The sequence below is a fragment of the Sturnus vulgaris genome, chromosome 13 (assembly GCF_052056855.1).
Source record: "Sturnus vulgaris isolate bStuVul1 chromosome 13, bStuVul1.hap1, whole genome shotgun sequence".
NCBI classification, from domain to species: domain Eukaryota; kingdom Metazoa; phylum Chordata; class Aves; order Passeriformes; family Sturnidae; genus Sturnus; species Sturnus vulgaris.
In genome coordinates this window covers 6,733,039-6,755,730 of record NC_142255.1, presented here as the reverse complement: position 1 = coordinate 6,755,730, position 22,692 = coordinate 6,733,039, and the positions used below count along the sequence as shown (strand labels likewise).

General features: G+C 39.6%; 1 protein-coding gene across 7 annotated transcripts in view; it reads left to right on the top strand.

Moving 5' to 3' along the window:
• Positions 1-1,021: 1,021 nt before the first annotated feature.
• The window catches only part of RNF111 (ring finger protein 111), a 45,025-nt gene continuing 23,354 nt past the window's right edge, over positions 1,022-22,692 (top strand). For 5 of the 7 annotated variants that reach the window (XM_014873995.2, XM_088172481.1, XM_088172483.1 and 2 more), the window contains exons 1-2: positions 11,230-12,125; positions 21,232-21,358. In XM_014873995.2, the coding sequence (XP_014729481.1) occupies positions 11,249-12,125; positions 21,232-21,358 (1,004 nt within the window). In that variant the 5' untranslated portion in view covers positions 11,230-11,248. Of the gene's footprint in view, positions 1,233-1,591; positions 1,657-11,229; positions 12,126-21,231; positions 21,359-22,692 lie in introns of those variants that run through there. The other 2 variants (XM_014873992.2, XM_014873993.2) reach the window with 2 other exon arrangements.

The following is a 22,692-nucleotide window of genomic DNA, read 5'->3' as shown; positions in this document are numbered from 1 at the left end:
TGCTCCAAAGCCTTGGGTTTATGTAGCTGTTGGTCAATGAGAGTGTATGACCCTTGTCTATCCAGTGTTTCAATCCAGAGCTGGGATGTGTACCCTGACATTGATGAAAGGTCATCTTTGGCAGAGAGATATCCTGGCCTTTGGCAGTTGCAAAGTTAGCAAACACCCTGGCTTGCTGCTGTATGAGAGCCTTCCCAAAGTTGTGGCGTTTGCTGTGCTGTCCGTGTGACACACAGCCACTGTACGGGACAGGTTTGTGTGAACATCAGTAATGAAGAGGGGGAAGGCTCACCTCATCCCGAGCCAGTGACTGCATTGTGCAGTAAAAGCAAATAAATTCTTACTTCTAAAGAGCTGGGATGGAGAGTTGGGATTTGTTGGCATTTCTTCGCAGCCGCATCTGTCACTGGCTCCAGGACAGGCAGCTGTGAGACACTGCGGTGTCAAGGGAAGACACAGCGCTGGGCAGAACACGAATGTTTTTAGACAAGTCCTAGAAGGGGACATCACAGAAAGGGTCAGGTTGGAGGAGACCACAGTGGGTGCCCCTCTGGTCCGACCTCCCTGCTCAAGCCGGGTCATCCCAGGAGACAGGGCACAGGACTGCGTCCAGCTCTCGGATACCTGGGCAGCTCACTGTTAAGATTGCTCTTTCTCATGGCGGGTGGAACTTTCCGTGCATCAGTTTCTGCGCGTTCTCTTGTGTCCTATTGCTCGGCATCACCGACCAGGGCCTGTTCCATGCTCTGATACCCCCGCTTTATTTACACACAACCGCGTAAATGCAGCAGCAGCGAAGGCAGCCGGGACCGCGCCGCCCGTCCGTCCGTCCGTCCGTCCGTGAGCCCGTCCCGACCCGTCCGGTTTCCTCAGGAGCCCGCGCTGTGGCTGCGCCGCCGCCCGGCAGGGGGCGCAGCGGGAGGCGGGGCGCGCGCCGGCGCGGCTGCGCTTTGCGGGCGGCTGTAAAGCAGCGCCGACTGTCGCGCTGCGCTGGGCAGGGAGCGGCGGGGGCTGCGCCACAACAGAGCGGGGCCCGCCCGGCGCAGCGGCCGCAGCGGGACCGGACCGGGAGCAGCGGCTGCACCGCCACAGCAAGGACGCTGCGGCCTCCCGAGCCGCGCCGGGCAGCGCCGCGGGGTCACTGCGGCGCCCACCGAGGCCGCTTCTACCCCTCGGCCCTGCGCAGGGCGCCGGCGGCACCCGCCCCTTCCCCCACGGCCTCGCTGTCTCAGGTACGGGGGGCGGCGGGGACCCCGCGGGTGGGGCCGGGGACTGCCGGGGGCTCCCCCGCTTCCCCCACCGTGCGCCCTGAGGGCAGCGGTGACCGGCGGGGCTGTGCGGCGGGTGGGAACTTCACACAGAATGTATTTTTCCTTTTTTATTCAGCGCCTCGTTGACGCACAAAGCAGTGTCTTCACTGCGGGCAGCCGCAGCACTGTCTAGGGTTTTGTCACAAATTTGTCACAAATTTTCCCCTTAGGGAAACGAGTTTCTATTTCTGTGCGTAATCGGGTTTGTTATGACGTCATTTGTTTTGTTTGCGAAGTTAGTGTTCTCTTAACCCCTGTTCAAAAATCACCATTTTCAGGTGGCTTTTTTTGCATGATAAACGAGGAAGTAACGTTCATTCAGAAATGTAGGCCAGGATCTTCAGAGGTACGTAGGCTTGTCACTGTTGCAATGGGCAGGTGTTAAGGGTATATACTTTTTAAAGTGTCTGTGTTTCTGTGATTAAGGCTGAGCATGCATTCGTGGAATTTTTATGTTTGAGTAAGCTCTTCCATGGCTTGAAGTGATTTTACTAAATCATAAGCGAGGCCTGGTTGCTTTAGCTGATTAAATGAGACCCTTAATTCCTGATAGCCAAGTACTTCTACGGAAGAGGACATAATGCAGGAGGTAGGAATTTGCTGTAAATAGAATAATTTGATTCTCATGCAGTTATTTCAGAAACAAAGATTTGACCAAAAAGATAAGAATTGACTGCTCATTGTGTAGACCTGGGTTTGTCATGGTATCTGTATTATAAGCTATTAGATGAAAGCAGAATGCTTCAGGTGCAGCATAAGGTCTTGCGTTGTCTTTGTTGTAACCTGCAGAAAATTCCAAAGGTATATTAATTAATAGAAAATAGTAGTAATTAGTAGAAAGCTTTTTCAGGAAAACTAATTTTTAAATAGTTGCGATGCTTTGCCACTCTTAAAACCAGAAATGACATCATCTTTTTGTTCATATATCCGTAGTTCTTGCTGTCAGAGCAATTTAAGCAATTTACTTGGTTTTGTACTTATTTTTTTTTTTATAAAGTCTTGGAGCAGGGAGGGAACAGAAGCAAACAGTATTAGATTCTGCAGGTGTGCAAGGTTTAATAGGGAAAGAAGTAATCTTGGTTTATTTGATAGGGTGAACATCTGTTCACCTGTCTTGTGTGCTTATCCACAATATAGACTCACCTGTGGAATTCATTAGGTGAGAGGCTGTAGGAACATCTTATGTTTCATCTTAATTAAATAATAGTGTATAAAGCACCAAGCTTCTGTTTTAAAACTCCAGAAGTCTCGCATATTTAAAAATCGGATTGTTTTTGTTGATGGTTGAAGCCTTTCAGCTACAGCTGCGATTGTATCTGGTATTGGGAGCTTGAGGGTGAACAACAGCTCGCATCAAAATATGGATGAGAACATTCTGACCTTTCAGAAATATATTTTGTATGAAGCAGTGGTGTTTGTGGAAGTGTATTAAGAGAATATCTTAACATGACGCTGACTCGCACTTTATCTTTGGTTAGTAACTTTGTTGACCTATATAACCAGATCAGTTATAGCAGTTGATTTTCATTGGAGGTGGCTGTGTTGCAGTAACATTTAGCTGACAGCCATTGCTATCTTCTTTTTCCAAGATGTACAATCTTTCATTTCAGTTGTTTGTATTTCCTGTAATAGTGAGGACATTCTTTTGGGAAGATAGAGGTGATAGTGCCCTCCTCCATAGCTGATGTATTATAGAGGCTTGGATGTCAAACAGTTGAATAAATAGGGAAAAATTGAGAGGGGAATGGTGATGGGATGGGGAACAGGATGATTTAATTCACATGTAAGCAATGGGGATAGTACAGGGAGATGGATTTGCCATAGGCAGATGCTGTATAAAGGGTTCCTCGCAGCTTTCCTGAAGTGCAACCTCCTTTAAGTGAGCTGTCACCAAAAGTTTAAGTTGGTGAAAGAAACATTTTCTTTTCTTTATTTCCTTCTGCCCCATTAGGGTTGTCTGCTAGGCCTGACCTGAACCCACCAAGAAAAACACCAACCTATACTTAATCTTGAAGGAAGTTCCCTAGTTAAGACTTCAGCTGTGGATACATGTTTTGTTTCTTGCAAGAGCACTGTAAACTTTGGAAGCAGCTACACCAACGAAACTTAGGAGACTACAACTTTGAGTAATTATTCTTATGTTGTGCATGTATCCCATACAATGTTACTCAATATGCATATTTATAAATCTCTTTTCAACCTTACTGACATGCAAACAACTAAACTGCTGCAGATCTGGTGATAAACCACGATTATTTTGTTGCTTTATGTAGCTTATGCTATTTGGAAAAGGAATTGCTCTATATTAAAATGATGTCTTCCTTATAAAGAGTTTACCAAGTGAAATCTGAGAAGGCTGGTTCATGGTTGTAATAGCAAGAGGCCAGTAAGGGCTATTTACTTCTGTCTTTTTTTTTTTTCCCAATACAGTTTAGACCTAATATTTGACTGCTGTTAGGCAAAATGTTTACTTTTTGTCTCTGCTGGTTGCGGAGTGGAGGTCTGCTGTAGTGTCCTTTCCCCTGAAACTGGCAGATCTGCTCAGTTTAGTATCTTTTAAATCCTCTACTTCTCATGGGTTTCCTGAAGAACAGCATAAAACTGTCCTAATGGCTACTTTCACAATTCTCACTTGAAAGGTTCTTACTAGCAGCTGTGGCAAAGATCATGTTTAACTTTGTTCCTCAAAGCTTTATCGCAAAGTGTTTGCAAAATGAAACTACATCAAGAAGAATTACACATACCTCAAAGGTCAAAAATGCTTGGGGGACTAAGAAACAACTTTTAAAATAATTTTTGATGGCCATGTAACTCAGAACTTCCCTAGCTGTATCGGGAAGCAGAATTCCTAGTTAAGATCTTAAGTTCCAATAAAAACTTGCATTTTGTCATTATTTTATAAAGCTACAACTTTTTATTCCCAAGTTCAATGCTGTTAAGTTTGTCTTGGAGTTCACTGAAGTCAAAACATTCCTGATTGCCAAATCATAATGCTTCTATCTTAAACCCATGATTTACATAGTGTTAATGTAGCTAACTGATTTAAGCCTAGGACAGAGCAAAGAAGTGTCTAGACTGAAGAATGTGCTTGTAAGCACCATGTTTGTCAAATATACCTGCTTGCATCCATCGTGCAAAGGCAGATGGATTCCTTGCCCGGGTGTGTGTGTGCCTGGTGATGCTTGATTCAAGTTGGGATTTCCTTGGGTGCCTTTATGGCCTTGGAGTGACTCAGTGTACTTCAGCACAGCTCACCTGTGCTGGGAGGGTTCTGCAGCATTGCTCTTAGCTCACCATCTAACAGGAGGTGCCTCCAGCTGCACGTGCTCTGTGCATTTTGTCTGTTCCAGCTGGAGCCAGGCCGTAGATCCTGTCCTGAAGAGCTCATCTGTTTGTAGCTGTTGTGTGCTGGGTTCTATTGGCAGAGGTGAGACAGACACTTCAGTAGCCTCTCCATAGGAGTACAGTGCTGTTCATTCTCAGAGGTGAATGGCAACATGGCACAACAGAGGCATTCTGTAGCTGTCCTATAGGTGGCCTGACATTTCTATTACAAGATAATTGCTTAATGAGATGATTTGACTTATGCATCAGGAAGCAAACCTTGAAGGTCCCAGAGGACTTTTTCAGGGATAAGATTAAGGAGACTTTGCTGGTCCAGAGGTTGGATACTGTTCATTACAGTCCTTGATGGTACAGTTACTGTGGTCTGACTTTGAGATGGCTTTGCAAAGGTTAGTAAGGGTAGTGCTGTACTTGAAATAACATTGTTTCACTTCCAGAGTAGACTTTCCAAGCCAGTGATGGTTCCTAGAATTGCCTGCAAGCAGTGGATAGGCCTTCCTGCGTTGCTGTCACTCTTGTAGCTGTAGCACCTCTGCAAAGCATAGACCCTTCTCCCTGGGCTGGATGTTATGGGCTGGCTTTGGGAGTCTGTAAGCAAGAACCTGTTTCCAGAGCATTGTCATGCCGTTAGTACCTTTCAGTAGGGCAGAACATAAGTATTCTGCTCGGAGAATTCTCGAGTAATTTTGTCATTGAAAAATGGAGTCATCACCATGTCTGCATTTGAGCACAGAAGGGAAATTGAGAATGGTTTGCAATGGCATTTAATATTGTCCTGTGAATAAATATACATAATATCAATACAAACACTATGGAATTTCAGATTACCTTTGATTGTTGCTGTTTTATAAAATGCATAGATCTTCAACTTATCAGTTACTTTATTTTTTGCCAAAGATTAAAAGAGCAATATGTAGGATGCTAAAATTTAGTAGTTAAACAAGCTTTAAAAGACCATTGTTTTTCTAGTGAAGTGATTAAAAAGTGAAGAACAACCAAAAGTGAAGAAAAATGCAATAAAATTTTGAGATCTGATTGCACTTGTTTTCCTGATAGGGGAACTGAATATTAGATGTTTTTCTTCTTGTCACTTACTCTGCATTGTATGGACATACAGGTTGTCCCTGCTTGATAGAAATGTAATGAATAGGACAGTATTGCCTCTTTTAGGAAAATGAATGGGGTTTTTCTTGTGATCTGCTCAGTGAGTTCCTGATTTTGTTGAAGCAGCAGGGCATGATAGCACTGACATTCAATGTCCATGGGATTGAGTTGGGGGTCCAACTTCTAAAGTGGCTCTAAAGCCTTCTGTCAGCCTCCAGTGTGTCAGGGCCACGCAGGAATCAGTCTTGCTTGGCTGCCTGCTCTTGAGATTGGAAAGCAGCAGTGCTTAGGTTTTCTTACTTTGCTAAAGGCCTTGTATAAATTTTATAACCTTTTAAATTTTCCTATTTCTTGATATGTCTAATGGAAAAGCCTTGCTGAAAGAATAAGAATACATCTTTCTAATGAGAGGAAAGAAAGGTTTTCTCATGAATTTAAGAGTACGAGTATTAGCTTATCAGAGTGAAAATAATGTTAAATCTGATACAAGCTTCATATCAGGGAAGGGAATTAGTTTTAAAAGTTAGCTGGGAGTTCAGTGACCATATGCAAACAAAATGAGTTAGAACTGAATAAAGGGACAACAAATAAAAGGACATTTTTTTTCTAGATGGTGAAGGGAGTTGACTATATTTCAGAATGTAACTGAAAATACATTATCAGGGTAATGCTATATTAAATCACATGTATTTATCACCCAAGTTTATACCAAGAAACTGAGTTATATGTTGTATAATGAAGCATTTTACTGTTTTCTAGTGCTGTAATGCTACCAACTTTTTGCTTCTAAAGAAATGAATTATTAATGACAAAATCCTTTGCTCCATCTTATAACTCAAATGTTTTTTGCTTTGATATGTGATCATAAACTTGCTGTAAAGATTCTCTTTAACCTTGGTTTTTGACTTACCTATTTCCAGGGACTTCCCGGTTTGCATGAATTTTTTTGCACGGCTGTTTGTCTTGGAATGATTAATAGCAATGGTTTTAAGTGGTGCAAAGAATGGCTAAAAGTCATGTGCACTTTATAATTCTGAATAGTCATGCACCTGAGAGTGGAACATAGAATAACTGTAGTTTTCAGGTAGCTGTCTTAACAGCTCTTCATTGAGTTATAATGGCTTAAAAGAAGACAGTAAATCAAAACTTTGAGAGGAAACATGTGGGACTAAGGCAATATTTTTATTAGGAAGCAGAAACACTAATGCTGACTGAGGTTACTAACTTCATGTTGCTGCTTTTTGAAAAAGCTTCCGAGGATTACTTTTAATTTAAGTAGATATTGTAGGAACTTCTAAATGTTTTAACAACAGATGAGCTCATTTTAATGACTTAATTATTTGCATAATATTTTTGTAGTCCCTCTGAAATTGTCTTCTGTGCAGAAGAAAAATTACTATTTATGTCTAACCATTGAAGATACTTAAAATGGATTGAAATCTAGTCCAACATTTGCCTTTTTTTAGTCAAATTTTTTGTTTGAAAGTTTTTAGTAGCATTTCTAAATAGTGAAGGAATGGTTTATTTGTTATTGTTGATTGCTGTCATTCACCTCAAAACCACTCCTGTTTAAGCTGTTGTGTAAGTTTGTAGTTGGAAGGCAGCAAATCTCCTGTGAGTAAGCAGTCCTTCAGCCTCTCTACTGGTTAGCAAAAGTGAAGAGTTCTTGATTATCTGGTTCAATTTCCATGGTTGTAAGAGTAAAAATATACAAAATACACACACAAAAAATAGAAAATGTTTGAATCTATGTTAACTGGCTATGGTGTATGGTATATGTAGGCTCCTGTTGGAATAAAACTAAGCCAGTAAATAATGTTTCAGATGCACTGGTTTTCACTGTGTGATAATTTCAGGATTTTGTCATGTTACAGTAGTTTGAGGTTTCTCAAAGTAAAGTAAATGTCATTGCACTGAATTTTTTGCTGTAACTTAAATATCTGTATTTCAGCACGGTGGCCTCTGCACTAAAGTAAACAGAGCTTATGCAGAGATAATCACATTCAGCATGCAGAGTTTTCACACTGATGGAGATTGCTCCACTTTAGTTTAACAGTACAAAGGGGAGGGTAGCACTCCAATGAAAGAACAAAATCCTTTGTAAATTAGCACCTGGTTGTGCTCACATAATGAGAAAATGTTCAGATATTGATTTCTTAAAAAAATTAAGGGGTCAGTTCTCTTTGATTCTGAAATTATCATGTTAAAAGTATGGGGAACAGTTATGTATCAGCTGGACATGTAGTATATGCTGGCAAGTTATGACTGTGTTCAAAGACAATAAACTTTCTGAATAAAACCATATTTTTCCCCAAAAATTGAAATATTTTGTGGATTTTCTAGAGAAACTTCTGATGAAATACACTGTTATTGTGGGAGGGTCTGGGTTGCTTTAGGTCTGGGGTGGCGACTGACTAGACTGTTACATTTCAGTGAAAGAGTGGTGCATAAATAACAGAGCTAAAAGGTGACCTTGGGAGGATCAGGAAAAGGACTATGTAGTGCTTGTTCTCTGTGTGCTTGTGGAAGGTCTGAATGCTGTATTCCTGTCCTTGTCAGAAACTGGATAAAATGGAAGTCTTGGTCTTAATGTTTTCAAGGAAAGATGATGCATGTGTGTGAGGGTATGGACAAGCCCATTGATGGACTGTCTTAAGAGCTGGAGCTGAGAGGGGTAGACAGCAGAACACAGCTTTAGTAGCCTTTGTTTTCTAGGTAGACTGTTTGCCCTCCTAGTATTTATTCTAAGGGTTTTTTTTCCAATTTTTCAACCTCTTTTTTTTCAGCCCAAAAGAAAAAGGTAGCCTTGTATAGTACATTACTGCTATAAAAAACGTAGTGCCTTGATGAAATAAGAACTCCTTGCAAGAGAAGGTTTATTCCAACTTGCATGAATATAGCTTCTGACTTGCATATGAGACATGCCTATCTGCTGTAATTCCAATAGAGAACAGCAACACTTTTTTGTCAGAGGATATAGGCCTCATATTTAATAGTAATTGTTATAAATTTTTATAGTATTTCCAATAAGAACGTTTACATGAGACTTTTCAGCTGGGGTTCTAGGATCCAAAAGGTTCTTGATCTCCAGAAGGATCCTGTCAACTTACAGCTTCTGTAGATGTTAGTTCTGCAGTATAGATGCCTTTTGCAAAGTTTTTATTCCAAATTACATCACATGGAGTGTAGTCGTTGCTTATGGCTATGAAGAGAACACCTGAGATGATGCATCAGTTTATACCCACTGCAAACTAGAGGCTGTTAGGAACAGCTCACAGCTGCTCCTGAAAGCATCAGTTTGTGAAACAGTCTAAAGAATTCTTATTTACATCTGTTCTGTAGTCTCAGGCTTGTATTGATAAGTTCAATGACAAAATAATTAAGGACATTAAATATTAGCACTGCATGTAAGGATGCATTGGCATTTTGAAGAGTTTGGAGATTCAGACAAAGGATTATGGACCTGAGTGGGCAGGGCTGCTTAACCTGCCACAGATCATAGAATCATCATAGGATGGTATGGGTTGGAAGGAATCTTAAAAGCCATCTACTGCCAGCTTCCCTGCCACGGACAAGGACACCTTCCACTAGACCACATTGCTTAAAGCCCAACTTTTCCATGAACTCTTCCAGAAATGGGCCATCCACAGCCTCTCTGGGCATCCTGTTCCAGTGTCTCACCATTCTCACAGGGAAGAATTTCTTCTTCATATCTAATCTAAATCTGCCCTCTTTTGGTTTGATGTCATTCCTCCTGGTCTTGTCATTATATGCCCTTGTCAGAAGTCTCTCTAGAGCTCTCTTGGAGCCTCTTTAGGTACTGGAAGGTGCTGTAATATCTCCTTGGAGCCTTTTCTTCTCCAGGCTGAACAACCCCAGGTCTCAGTCTGTCTTCATAGACAGATGCTCCACCCTGGGAGTATTTCATGACCCTCCTGTGGTCTTGTTCCAGCAGCTCCACATCCTTATGCTGGGAGCTGCAGAGCTGGACATGTAAGTCCAGGTAGAATAGAGGGACAATCCCCTCCTGTGACCCGCTGGCCACACTTCTTTTGAGCCAGTCCAGGATATGATTGGCATTCTGGACTGTAAGCACAGTGTCAGGCTGTGTCATGCTTCTCATACATTAACACCCTCTGAAGTTCTTCCCAGAGCTGTCCTCACTCCTCTCTCTGCCCAGCCTGTATTTGTGCTTGGGATTGTCCCAGCCCAGGTGCAGGACCTTGCACTTGGCCTTGTTGAACTTCGTGAGGTTCATGCAGACCAAGCTCTCAGGCCTGTCAGGGTGCCTTTGGCTGACTGTTGTTGCTGTTTCTAGATAGCTCAGGTGTTTTTTGTAGCTTCATGCATATTCCCAGCTGTGCTGCTTAGGCAGCCTTATTCCACTTAGGGCACTGTTGCACATGTTTTCTTAAGCAGCCTTTGGGTAGTTCAGCACAACTTGCTGTAAGCTGTCAAGTATCTACTGTAGCCTTATTGTGCTGAGGCATAAAAACTCCTGATAATAGTTTCAGTAAAGAGTTTCAGTAGTTCTCACAGTGGGAACCAAATTGTTTCATCATTCCCTTTTGGGAATTTAAACCAAAGGCAGAGATGTCAGATGAAGCAGATTGAACTTGGATCTATTACTGAGGTTACTGTTGTCTGTGTCTTCCAGTACAAAAGTATTTCTTTGAGGCTAATGTTATACATTGGCAGCTTTATATTTTGGCAGGGAGGGGAACCCGCCCAATAATGACTTCTAAGGGAACATATGCTATGATATACTCAGTTTCTGACATAGTGTAAGAGTCAAAAGTACATGGAATGCAAATAGCTTTGTACACTGTACTGCTAATGTGTGGTGGCTTTTAAAAGAGACCCAAGGTAATAAATGGATTTTTATTTCTTTGCCTCAAAATAATAACAGTTCCAAATCTCTCATGTTTCATTCCATTTCATGTCAGAAAAGAATGATGAATTCTAAGTAACTGACTTTTATAGCTCAGTTGACACCATACAACCCCATGTATTGTGTTGAAGTACTTACTGTCCGTGTGTTCTGCTGCAGGAGAAGATACAGGCCTTATTTAATAAGCATCCACTTTAGTTGATGGCCATGGGAGATATTTAGCTAAAACTCAGGTAACTTCTATAAGCAGCAGCCTGTAACTGCCATGCTTAATATCAGTAAAGCAGATGTCATTGGTTTTGCAGGTGACATAGACCAGTATTTGCTCTGTGAAAATGATGTTTTCGCTGACCATAAGAACTTCCCCTCAATGCAAATTACGAGAGTTCTGTCTTAATGAAAAATTACATTGTCAGGGAGTATTATTAATATTTTGAAACAGTTGTATTTTGGTTACTGTTGTTTTGCCATTCCCACTGGGGATTGGTCCTAGCAGTAAATGGGTTTTCTCTTATTTTAGCTTTGCTTTTGAAAAATCTAATGCTTCTTTTCTTGATGCTTATCTGTTTTATTTTCTAGGCCGTTCTTAAATCTTTCCATGTCTAAATGGACTCCTGAATGTAATATAGCTTATACTCTAAAAGCGGATATGAAGAGTGAAGTTCCTTCTGATGCACCAAAGAGACAGGAGAGTCTGAAGGGGATCCTCTTGAACCCTGAGCCTATTGGGGCAGCCAAAAGCTTCACTGCAGAAGTTGAGATGATTGCCAGTAAAGTAGGGAATGAGTTCTCTCACTTGTGTGGTGATTCTCAAAAGCAAAAGGACATGAATGGCAACCATACAGACCAAGAAAAAGCTATTGTGGTGCGAAAAAAACGCAAGAGCCAGCAGGCTGGTCCTTCATACACTCAAAACTGTCCTGATAAAGAAAATAAAGGAATCTTAGGGTTGAGACAGCATCTAGAAACACAGAGTGAAGACAATGATTCTTCTTTTAGTGACTGTATCTCTTCACCTTCATCTAGCTTGCATTTTGGAGACTCTGACACAGTAACATCTGATGAAGAAAAAGATGCTCCTGTGAGACACCCTCAGGCAGTGTTGAATACTCCAAGTAGAACTCACAGTGCAAGGTCACAAAAGTGGCCTCGGACTGAGGCAGACTCTGTACCCGGGTTGTTGATGAAAAGGCCCTGTTTTCACAACAGCTCTTTAAGAAGACTCCCATATAGGAAGAGAGTTGTGAAAACAAGTTCATCACAGCGGACACAGAACCAAAAAGAGCGAATTTTAATGCAGAGGAAAAAGCGGGAAGTGTTAGCTCGAAGGAAGTACGCTTTGCTCCCCAGTTCCAGCAGCTCTAGTGAGAATGATCTCAGTACTGAATCTTCTTCCAGTTCATCTACTGAAGGGGAGGAAGACTTGTTTGTGTCACCTGGTGAAAACCACCAGAACAGCACAGCTGTTCCTTCAGGTAAAACTAAATTCCTAAGATATTCTGTATTAGTTATCTTTCATCGTGTACAATAGGCTTTTTTACAAGTTCTTTGGAGCTGTTTTTGTTGAAGTTAATGCTACAGATAGACTTACTGCAAGTACTGTGAAGATTGCAACATAAATTCTTGATGGGAAAAGTACATTCAGATCTTACAGTAGAATTACAGCAAATCTAAAATCTTGAATGTAAAATTAATGGCTTCTAAAGAACATAGTGGAAGGTTGCTCAGTCTAATTAGTTACATGCTGCTGAACTGATCCATTTTTATTTTTTTTAGCTGTTGAATTGTGTTAAAAATTTTAGCTTTGAACTGATTGTGATAATTCTATTTTCAGAATGTAGAAATATCTGCTAATATTTAACTGCACGTGACAATTTAGAAAAATATGAAGGAAAAAGTGAATTGTTATAAGAGCTGAAATATGAGTCAGTTGAAGGTAGCTTTAGTACTGAGATAAAAGTACTGTATATATACCAAATGTTTTGCCCAGATAAACTCAATTCAAGGCAGTTGGTTTACATAGTTATTTGTCTAACATGTCTTGTCACAGTATTTGAATCTTTGACTGCTTGGAGGAAGACTTTTTGGGGGATGTTTTTGTTTGGTTTGGTTTGGATGTTTTTTCCTGGTTTGCTTGTTTGTTGGGTTTTTTTTTTTAATTGGCAGATTTTTTTGGACTTCCTTTTATGTCAAATTTGCCAAGTGAAAATAGTTGTGCATTCTGTTTTAGTTCAGCTTTTTAGATCATGGAGGACTAGATAGAACACAGCATGGTGTTAATCTGTGCAACCATGTGTTTTATCTGGTGACAAATATGTTTTAATAAGTGAAACCATATCTCAGGCTGTGCTGATCATTCCTCTAAGAAAATGTGGCTGAATATACAAAGACAGGTAAAAAAAAAAAAAAAGTGTGACCTTATCACTCTCTACAACTCCCCGAAAGGTGGCTTTGGTCAGGTGGGGTTGGTCTCTTTCTCCAGGTGGCACTGACAGGATGAGAGGACACAGCCTTAAGCTGTGCCAAGGGAAATATAGGTTGGATATTAGGAAAAAGTTTTTACAGAAAGAATGATCAAGTATTAGAATGGTCTGCCCAAGGAGGTGGTGGAGTCACCATCCCTGGATGTGTTTAAAAAAGAGACTGGATGTGGCACTCAGTGCCATGGTTTGGGAAGTTGAGGTGTTAGGGCATGGGCTGGACTTGATGATCTTGGAGGTCTCTTCCAACCCAGTGATTCTGTGATTCGTGTTAGGGCAGGATTTATGCTTGAACAGATCCAGAGTACTAAAGTCTAGATTATTGCTTGTTATTTGTTGCAGTAAGAGATAATGTATGTGATGTTTAAATACAGGAAGTAAAATCTGCTAGGGCTGGGCATATATAACTCTGAAACAGAAGAATTATTGCACGGCCTTAATTATCTTGATGCAAATTTGTGGGAATATAAATTAATTAAGCCTAAAAAAGTTACAGTTGATGTGCATCTGTAGCCATATTGAAGAATATGATTTGTAAATAATAAATGTGTGGGCATATGCATACATTTATATGAAAAGCCAATTTGAGAAAATACTGTGTCAGCACGTTTGTTTCCAAGTTAATGGTTTCTTACAATTTTCAGAGAGGGTGGAGTTTAATGTAACTAAAATGATGTAGGATCAATACCAACTCTCCTTCCACACTGATGTGGAGAAGTCCAACGGTTTAACTTTTATACTACTTAAAAAAGCACACTTAATTAATGAAAGTGAAAATAAAAAATTATTTTCATGTCATGAATGAAAAAATCTATTAGTTCTGCACCAGTTAATTTTAGATTAGAATACTGACATGACTTGTAACTGAAAGAAGGTCTGCTTTAAAGATTGTGTCCTGTCGTGCCTGTACTCCAGGACCAGCACTTGCAGGGAGCTGCAAAGCAATTCTGGCTGAGTGTCTGTGAATACTGTGGGGGTTTTTTCCAGTGGAAATACATATTGATGGAAAGTTTTTTAAGCATTTTGTTTACGTTGCATATATAATGGGAAGTTGAGCAGACATCCTCTGTGAAAGTGTCCTATTTTTAGCAAGATAAAAATGTGATTAACATTTTTTGTAGCTTTGTGCTGTTATATAAGGCATTTCTGGTTATTGAGTTAATTAGGACAGAAATGGGGCCAGCTGGAAAAACAGCGATGCAACTTCTTTGTACAGTGAGCAAGCATGATGGGGTTTCTACATGAGGAAAGGCTTGTATTGATAGTAATGCTCCATGAGCTTGTTAATGTTAGGGAGAATTTCTTTGCTCTACATTGGCACATATCTGCTGAATTGATAGTGTGCTGAAGGACAAATAACTTCTGCTAAGAATATGAGGCCTGGGGCATATATGTAAAGGTGCTAGAGGACAGACTTGGGAAAGGAGGAGGAGAATAATAATAATAATTTGAAAAGAAAATACAGTTAAAAAAGATATGGTAATAACTGATTTTTTTAAAAAGCAGGCTTCAAAGTGATGTGATAAGTCTTGTAGCCTACTGAATAGCAATTTGTATTGAGGATATTGCAGAAAGTATTTCTTTGCTTTGAATGCTGATGTTTAACTAAAGATGCAGTGCATTTAAGGAACTAGTAAGTTAAATTAGTTTAGACTGTTCTGAGAACCATTTCTTTCTGACTGTTGCAAGAAATTAAAGTAACAGACCTTTTTAACCAAAGAAGTATTTAGTAAATTCTTATAATTAATAAAATTAACTTGGCTAATTTAGGAAAAATCATATTAATGGACATGTGAAGGGGGGTTTTTTGGTTTAACAAAACCTTTACCAAAAAACCAAATAGGATTATATGGGGCTTTTTCCCCCTGTTCTCTTAGGGCTTTAGCCATTCTCCTGGTGAAGCTCTGTGCTTTTGGAACAGTAAATCCTGACACCTGGAGTAGATATTGTTGTACCAACTGTGTGCCATAGAAGGCATTGTTCCCTTACATCTGGGAAGGGCAGCTGAAGCTCGTTCAGGAGAGACAGGAGGTGGGGGCCTAAGGCCAATGTAAAACCAGCTGTGTACACTTTAATGATCCTTACAGCTGGAGGTGCAGGTGCTTACAGGGGTGTGTTTTCTAATTGCAGTGTTGATCACTTGGGTTCAATTGCAATACTGGGCTTGCAGTTAAAATGACAGCAAGCAGCAACATTTTTGCTGGGAAACTCGAATTTTGATTCTATGTTTTGTTTAGGTAGTGCAGAAGATTTTTCTCTAACCCTGTGCACACACCAGTAGAAATAATCCTCCTCCACCTTTGCCTATAAAAGGTGGCAAAATTCAACTTTCACTGTTGTTGGATCTCTTATGTTGTAATGCAAATGTTCTGCTTCTGCAGGTATTTGATTTTCATCTTGGATCTAAAGAATTGGAGCTGCCCTTTGGAGGGAAACCTAGCAAAAGCTTAAATTGCAACAACTTTTTAACTTTACATTCTCTGATTTGGCAGTAAAGCAGAACTGTGGAAAATGGCAAAGTGTTGTTAGAAAAAACAGTGTAGAGTTTTATTGTCATAAATTGTTCACCTAATAACTTACAATTCCTTCAGGGTCTAACATGTTTTATATTTTTGAACAACTAATGCTAGACAGGTTTTTCTTTTCTTATAATGTAATGCTGATGAGAAGCTCCTCCAAATTTTGTTCAAATCGGCTTAGTATGATAAGACAGTGTTTATTCACTACTTTTGTCTTGATTCTCTAACACTTGTTGTCTGTCTCCCAAAAAATATTGAATGTAGACATTCAATATTCTGCAAGCCAGAGGCTGGTGAAAATGTTAAGCATCTAGTACTTTGTGCTTAGGTTATTTTAACAGGTTTAAGATTAAGAGGTATTAAGTAGAAATGAGCTGCCTGTTGTTAGAGTTGATTATTTTTCAGTTACTTAATCCCTCCTACAAACTACAGCATGAAGTCCTTTGCTCACACCAACTGATGCAGCTCATAATTCCAGCCTTTTATCTCAATAGCATTAGTGGATAAGGAAGTGTATAAGTATCCTGTTAACCATACTGCTTAATGGAGAAAAACTGAGAGCTGGTGAGGAAAGAAGCACCTGATTTTGTGTGCAGTGGACATTAATCAGTGTTGCATATCCATCTGCTGTGAATTGGGGGTTTAAATAACTACAGTAATACAAGTTAGTGAAGAATTCACTTCAGCCCTGCTGCAGCTTTCTGTGCTGAAAAGATGCTATTTGTAGAATTGGCTTGTTGTGGCATTGCCCATAGGACTGATTTTAGTGCAAGCTTAAGAACAGTTGGAATAGGTTTGAATTAGCATGACTCATAGTTGGACACAATTCCCTAAACTGTGGTTGACTGTCTTTTCCAGCAGGGTGCAGACTCCTAAGCAATTTGTGCACTTTGGAAAATTTTTCCCATCATGCACAGCTATTGGAAAGCATATTCCAAGTAAGTCTCAGGTACAGAAAAACTGTCATCACACAACCCTAAGGGAACAGGCAAGTTCTTGCCAGAATGTTGACAGCACTAAATCCTAGTTACAATTAAGTCTTCCTTTGCTTAGTAGGATTTTGATAGAATGGCCCTGGATTTCTATAAGTAGAGTCTATGTAATACAATCTATAAGTGCATAATACAAAATTTATACTACCACTAAGTTAAAATTTCTAATCACATGGACCCTCTGCAGATTAGGTCAAATCTTAACATATGGTTTGCTTTATCAATATAACAATCATAATCTAGACTCAAAAACCATATAAAAGAATGAGTCACTCACTCAATCCTCAGAGGAAGCAGATGATGACAGAGGTGTCCCTTGCCACCAGTGAGGGGAGAGGGTCGTGTTGCTGGTCCAGATTCCCACTTGGGGCTTGTAGCTGCTGGACTTTGTGGCCAGTGCTCTGGGTGCTGCCCAGCTCCCCTGTGCTGTGGCTGGATCACCAACACTTGTTTGGCCTCCTGCCCAGGACCTTCAAGGCCGCCAGGGGAAGGGAGTGATCCTCCTGGCACTCAGGAATCTTGAGCCAACTAGGGAGGGAAAGGACAAATGTGTTTGGTCTGTCTGCTTGGTTCACAGGACCTTCAGAGCCTGAGAACGAGAGCAAAGCCACCAGATAGGTGACCAGCTCAGTGACAGAGGATGGCTCCTCACACATTGGTGTTATGCTAACAGGGCTCAGAGCAATGCTACCAGCCATACCTAGCTGAAGACATTTGAGATGTAAAGGACACAGTACTCATTAATACTATCAGGATATGATTTTATTCATTTCAAGCTGAATTACTATTCAAGCCATTATCTTTAATTCATGAGCATAAGTGGCTGTAGAGGCACATAGTCCCATGTTCAAAAAGGGATTCAACACACACTGACAGCTGTACATGGTCAATGACTGGACAAGAAAGTGTGCTCTGACATCTGTGACATTGCTGTGGGTGCTGGGTGGTGTGAGAGCATTTAGTTAAAATTTTGTAGCCTGAACTTTCTGCTCTGAATGCATAGTTTTTTGCCTGCTACAGCTGGCAGAGAGGGCATGTGCCTGTGTGGGCTCTTTGTCTGATCCAGAGAGAGCTTGGAACTCAAAATCTGCAGTCAAGTTCCAGTGACAGAGATGACTTATTTTAAATCTCTTCTGGTTTCACTTAAGATTTGATCAGACTGTCTTATTTGAAATTATGTATTGCAAAATGCTTTTATTATCTTACATGTAACGTTCAGACTGGTTAAACTCCATGTTAATTGCAAAACAGCTGTGAAAATACTCTCTGAGAATGACAACAGTCAGCCAAACATAAATTTGGGTATTACAGCAGTGTTATTTATGCCCTTGGTGGGGTACTTGGGATGATTGATTAATCTTGGAGTTATGCCATGGTCTTTTAAAATTAAATAGTAGTATAATTATATGTATTATATATGTTGTATTGTGCTAAGCTTAGTCTCTTGATTAGAACTTCTGGATTATTAAAGTATTTTATTCTAAAGCTTGCTTCCCAGCAAGTTGGTCTGTCAGTGGCACATAGCAGTTTCTGTTGGGAAATACTCTGTTGGGAAATAATCTTACAACTTTCTAGGGAAAAATATGTCATTGACTAATCTAAGTATTGGACTTCAGAGTCCAATATTATCTTTATTTTGTTATAAAAGTTCTATTCTGCTTTATAAAGCACTTTATGACAGATTTACTGTCTTTGTGAGGTAGGGCCTGGACGAGAGTGTGTTTTTCTTTTTAAGGGAGGATTATAGTTTTGCACATGTTCAGATTTGGATTCAAGCATGTGCCGTTTATCCCTTCCCCTAGGCCAGCTGAGCATTAGGTTTCCATCATAAAAAAGGCTTTTAAAAGAGGGGGAAAAAAACTTATGGGAAGAAGTTGCTGATTATTTCTGATTAATAGTCGTATACGAAATTTAATTACTAATGGCTATTGAAAGGTCTGAATGGGAAATGCAAAACTTGCAAACTGAAATTTGGTGTCTTGTGTGCACTAAGAAATACTATTTGAGGATGTGAGAAGGGAAAAAACAACCCCAAATTCAGTGGAAGCTATTAAAATCCTGACTGTGATTTTCAAGAGAAGTTTTGTTTTTAAGTAGCTCTCTTGAAATGCAGACTGAGTCTTTCAGTGGTGGCCCAAAGGTTAATTTACTCACAAATAACCAGAGTATAATTTGCTTGCTATGTTCTGTGATTCAGAAGATGACAGAGAAATAATGTGTGCCTGCAGGAGGATGATTTTCTATTTGTTTTGTAGCCATAGGTATTATTCTGAAAGTAGTACAAAATACATCTCTTTCATCTGTGTGACTGTTTTGCTGTCAGCAGTCCAGTGACTCTTCTCCTTGAAGCGAGATAACCCTAGAGAACTGCAGGAATAGTGTAGTAAACTCTGTAATTATCCAGATTTAGCTGGCTTCTTACAGCTTCAGTCATTCAGATGATGCACTGATGAGTAAGGTATTCATGCTTTAAATTTTGCTTGAAGTTCTTTACAGACAGAAGATGACTGACCAGTGACTGGTATGTGCTAAAAGAAAAAAATGGATTATACCTTATCATGGTGGACTGTATAAAACAATTAAATATTTACATAGTTTAGAGGAGTTGTTTTACTGCTTAATTTTGAAGAAGATATTGGTTCCTTGTATAGGAAAGTACTTCATCAGTTTGTGCTTTTGACTTAGGAGGGTGTTTTTGGAAGCAGGAACAGTAGGAAATAGCATGTGACTGAACTATGTCTATGCTGTATCCTACTTGGAGCAACTTTGACTATTTTCCTGAAGATTTTGTTTGCTATTTTGCAACTCATAAAACCGGTTCATTCAATACCAGTCCTGATGTTTTCTACAGTTTGGTTTGTGTAGTTGGTACAATCACCCTTCAGCTGAAGGTGTGCTTAAAAAAAAAAAAAGAATAAAACAAGCTTTCAAACATTGAGAAGGGTATCTAAATTGTGTAGATAGTCAGTTAAGAATTCCCTTTGGTTTTCATGAGCTAAGCTTGTGTCAGAATTTCAGTAGAGGTATGCACTGGGTGAGTTTCAGTATACATCTACATGGCAGAGCAGATGATTCAGTCCTCGAGAAGAACTTGTTTTCTGAAGTAACAAAATCATTTAAGCCTAAATCTTTCTACTTTTGCACCTGTTGTGAATTTCAAGAAATGCTGAGCCTGAGGATGTGTGGACTCTGAGGAGTGCTCTCAAATTTATATTTCAGAGAAATGAAGGCTTGGAAGCTAGAAGGAAGAGCTTTGGGTTTTTTCTGACCTTTCCCCAGCTGCTTGGCCACGTAGTTTTGTCTGACAGCAGCTGAGATGGTTTTGTGTAAGGAAGCTGTTGCTTGTTTGCCCCTGATAGGCACAATGTTTACATTCTTCTGAATGTGATGATGACTTCAGCTACTGCCTTTCACTATTTTCAGTTTTGGAATGTTGTTTTGTGTTTTAGACTTTGCAGTATTTTCAGTTTTCCCCAAAATTTTCCTGCAAGTTCTGAGACCTAACTTTGTTCCACACTTCCAATTGCTAGAGTTTTGTTAGTGCCAGTATTTGGAAGCATCATTCTTTACATCTTCAGCCAGCAATCTTTCTGGGATAAGTATGGTCAGAAACAAAGGGTATTGGAAAATAGGCAATGCAGTTTGGGTTTTTTTCAACGCAGAAAAACTGATAAAAATGGATCATCTTTCCCACCATGTAATTGGGTAAAGCAGCTGAGAACAGTCAGTCCATACAGAATGGAAGTATTGACTTGAATGAGACCAAATTCTTGAAGAAATTTGCAAAAACCAAAATGATAGTTTGTGATTTCTAAGCTATACAGATTGTTTTAGGAAGTTCTTTTATGCTCTGTGAATACTCAATTTAAGTCTTGTAGATAGCTCAGACTCACCACTGCCAGTGTTGCAGCTCTAGAGAAGTATTTCATGTGTCTACTTGTTAAGCTGGAACTGGAACCATTCTTCCTGAAGTGGAAGCTGTTTCCTAAGAAAACGCCTTTTTTGTGGGGCTTTTCTTGTTGTTTTTTATCATTCTTAGTTTTATTTCATCTTCCTCTGTCTACTACAGATTGTGGATGCCACAAAAAGTCTAGATACAAAGGTGTTTATGAACACCAAGGGATTAATTTTGTTTTAAGTATAAACTAGTTGGTGAATCGTTTTTCTTGTCAGTGTTCAGCCTTGAGACTGATACCTATAAAAACATTTTTTAAGAAGCTATTAGTGATAACAAACCACTACTACTTTACTAGCTTGGAAATTTGTTCTGTTTTATATTAAATGACCGAATTTTGTTGGTGTTACAGATAATAAAATTCACCGTAATTGCTTTCAATGTCTGTAATGCAAGCTTGCATACCTACCCCCCACTCAGTCTTCTGTCTCCTTGTGTCAGTATTTACAGCAGAATTACTCCCTCTGATAATTAGGTCATGTATTTGACAGTTGCACCTAAGGTTTTGACATATGTCATTTAATTCTCTGCCTATATGTATTTTAAGTCTATGAAAAATAGTCTCTTATAATGAGAGTTGCTGAATGAAGTATAAATGAAATATAGAAACTTTCTTCTTCCTTTTTCTTCCTCAGGAAGTATTGATGAAGATGTTGTTGTGATTGAAGCATCCTCCACTCCCCAGGTCACTGCTAACGAAGAAATTAATGTTACCTCAACAGACAGTGAAGTGGAGATAGTCACAGTTGGTGAAAACTACAGGTGAAATTTGCATCTCTTTGTATTAATGAAGTTTTGCTTGTCTCTGGTTTTGTCACAATGCTTTGTGCCATTAAAAGCCTATAAGGTAATGTCACTGTATTTCTAACCAGAATGCACAGTATGCATTTTTTTTATTTAAAAAAACCAAACCAAACAAAACCCAATCAATAATGAAAAACCCCGATCCTAAACTCCCAAAGAAAGTAAGGACAAAAAGCCCAAAGCACAGCTTTGCCAAACCTTGAGAATTGAACTAGTCTGGAGTTGTTGAGGTGGATATATCAGTGTGATTGATGTGCAGAATTTAGGGGAAGCAAAGCTGCACAGTGACATCCTAGAGAGAGCACGTGTAGGCTGAGTTAACTATCTAGGGATTAGCTGAGTATTTCTCAGGAAAGCAACTCTCTTTTTTGAAGCTGCTGCTGTATATGCTTTCCTGTTCTTCCAAGAATCTCTGGAAGTTTTGTTCCGTATTTTCAGATTTTATAGAATCTTTTAAAGTGGAGTTCCTTGAAGAAAACTTCAGATTCAAACCTATCTATAGCCAGATGCTTTTAAAAAACCCCACAGCTTTGTATATTCCTGGCATCAATAAGATGTGTTTTCTGTAATAGCCTTAAGATGTGAAAAAATTAGTTCTTTCTTCCCTCACCTTCTGCAGTGCTACAGCCAAAACAGCAGTAGCTCCATGGTGATTTGTGCAATGGGTTTTGTTTGTTTTCAGTGAAGTCATTCCCTTTTCTTCACATTTTCCTCTTCTGAATTTCTGAAGTCTGAGTACATTGTTGTTCCAAATTGGAAAGAGCCACTTGATTTATGTAAATACTGGAGAGTCAAAGTTTTTTGAGAGTGAAATGGTAAATACAATACTGTAAAAATATTGTTCCTTTAATTAAAGACTCTACCAAAGAGGCCACACACTCCAAAGATCATTGTTTTGAGTATTGGGTAAATGTGTATGGCTAAACTGACCGGAATGGGTGCTGTGTGTTATAATGTAGAGATAGATCCATCCCTTTCCTTAGGTACAGTTACAGGCTTAGGATCTCCTCAAGCTACATTGCATTTTAGTTTAAGTATCACAAAAAGTTGTGTTTGCTCTCCAAAGAGAGGGAGCAAAATAATAGAGGGAAAGATCCAGAGATTTTGCACAGTTAAGACACTTTGGAAATTTGAAATATAAAAACTATCCTCTGAAAGTACTCTGTCACAAGTTAAAATGCAAAAGTGTACTTAATGTACAATTTTTTTATTGTTTTCATAGTTCTGTCGTCATTCATAGACCTGCTGTTTCAGACTGCACAGGAGTAGTATAGGATTTGGGGACTCTTCAG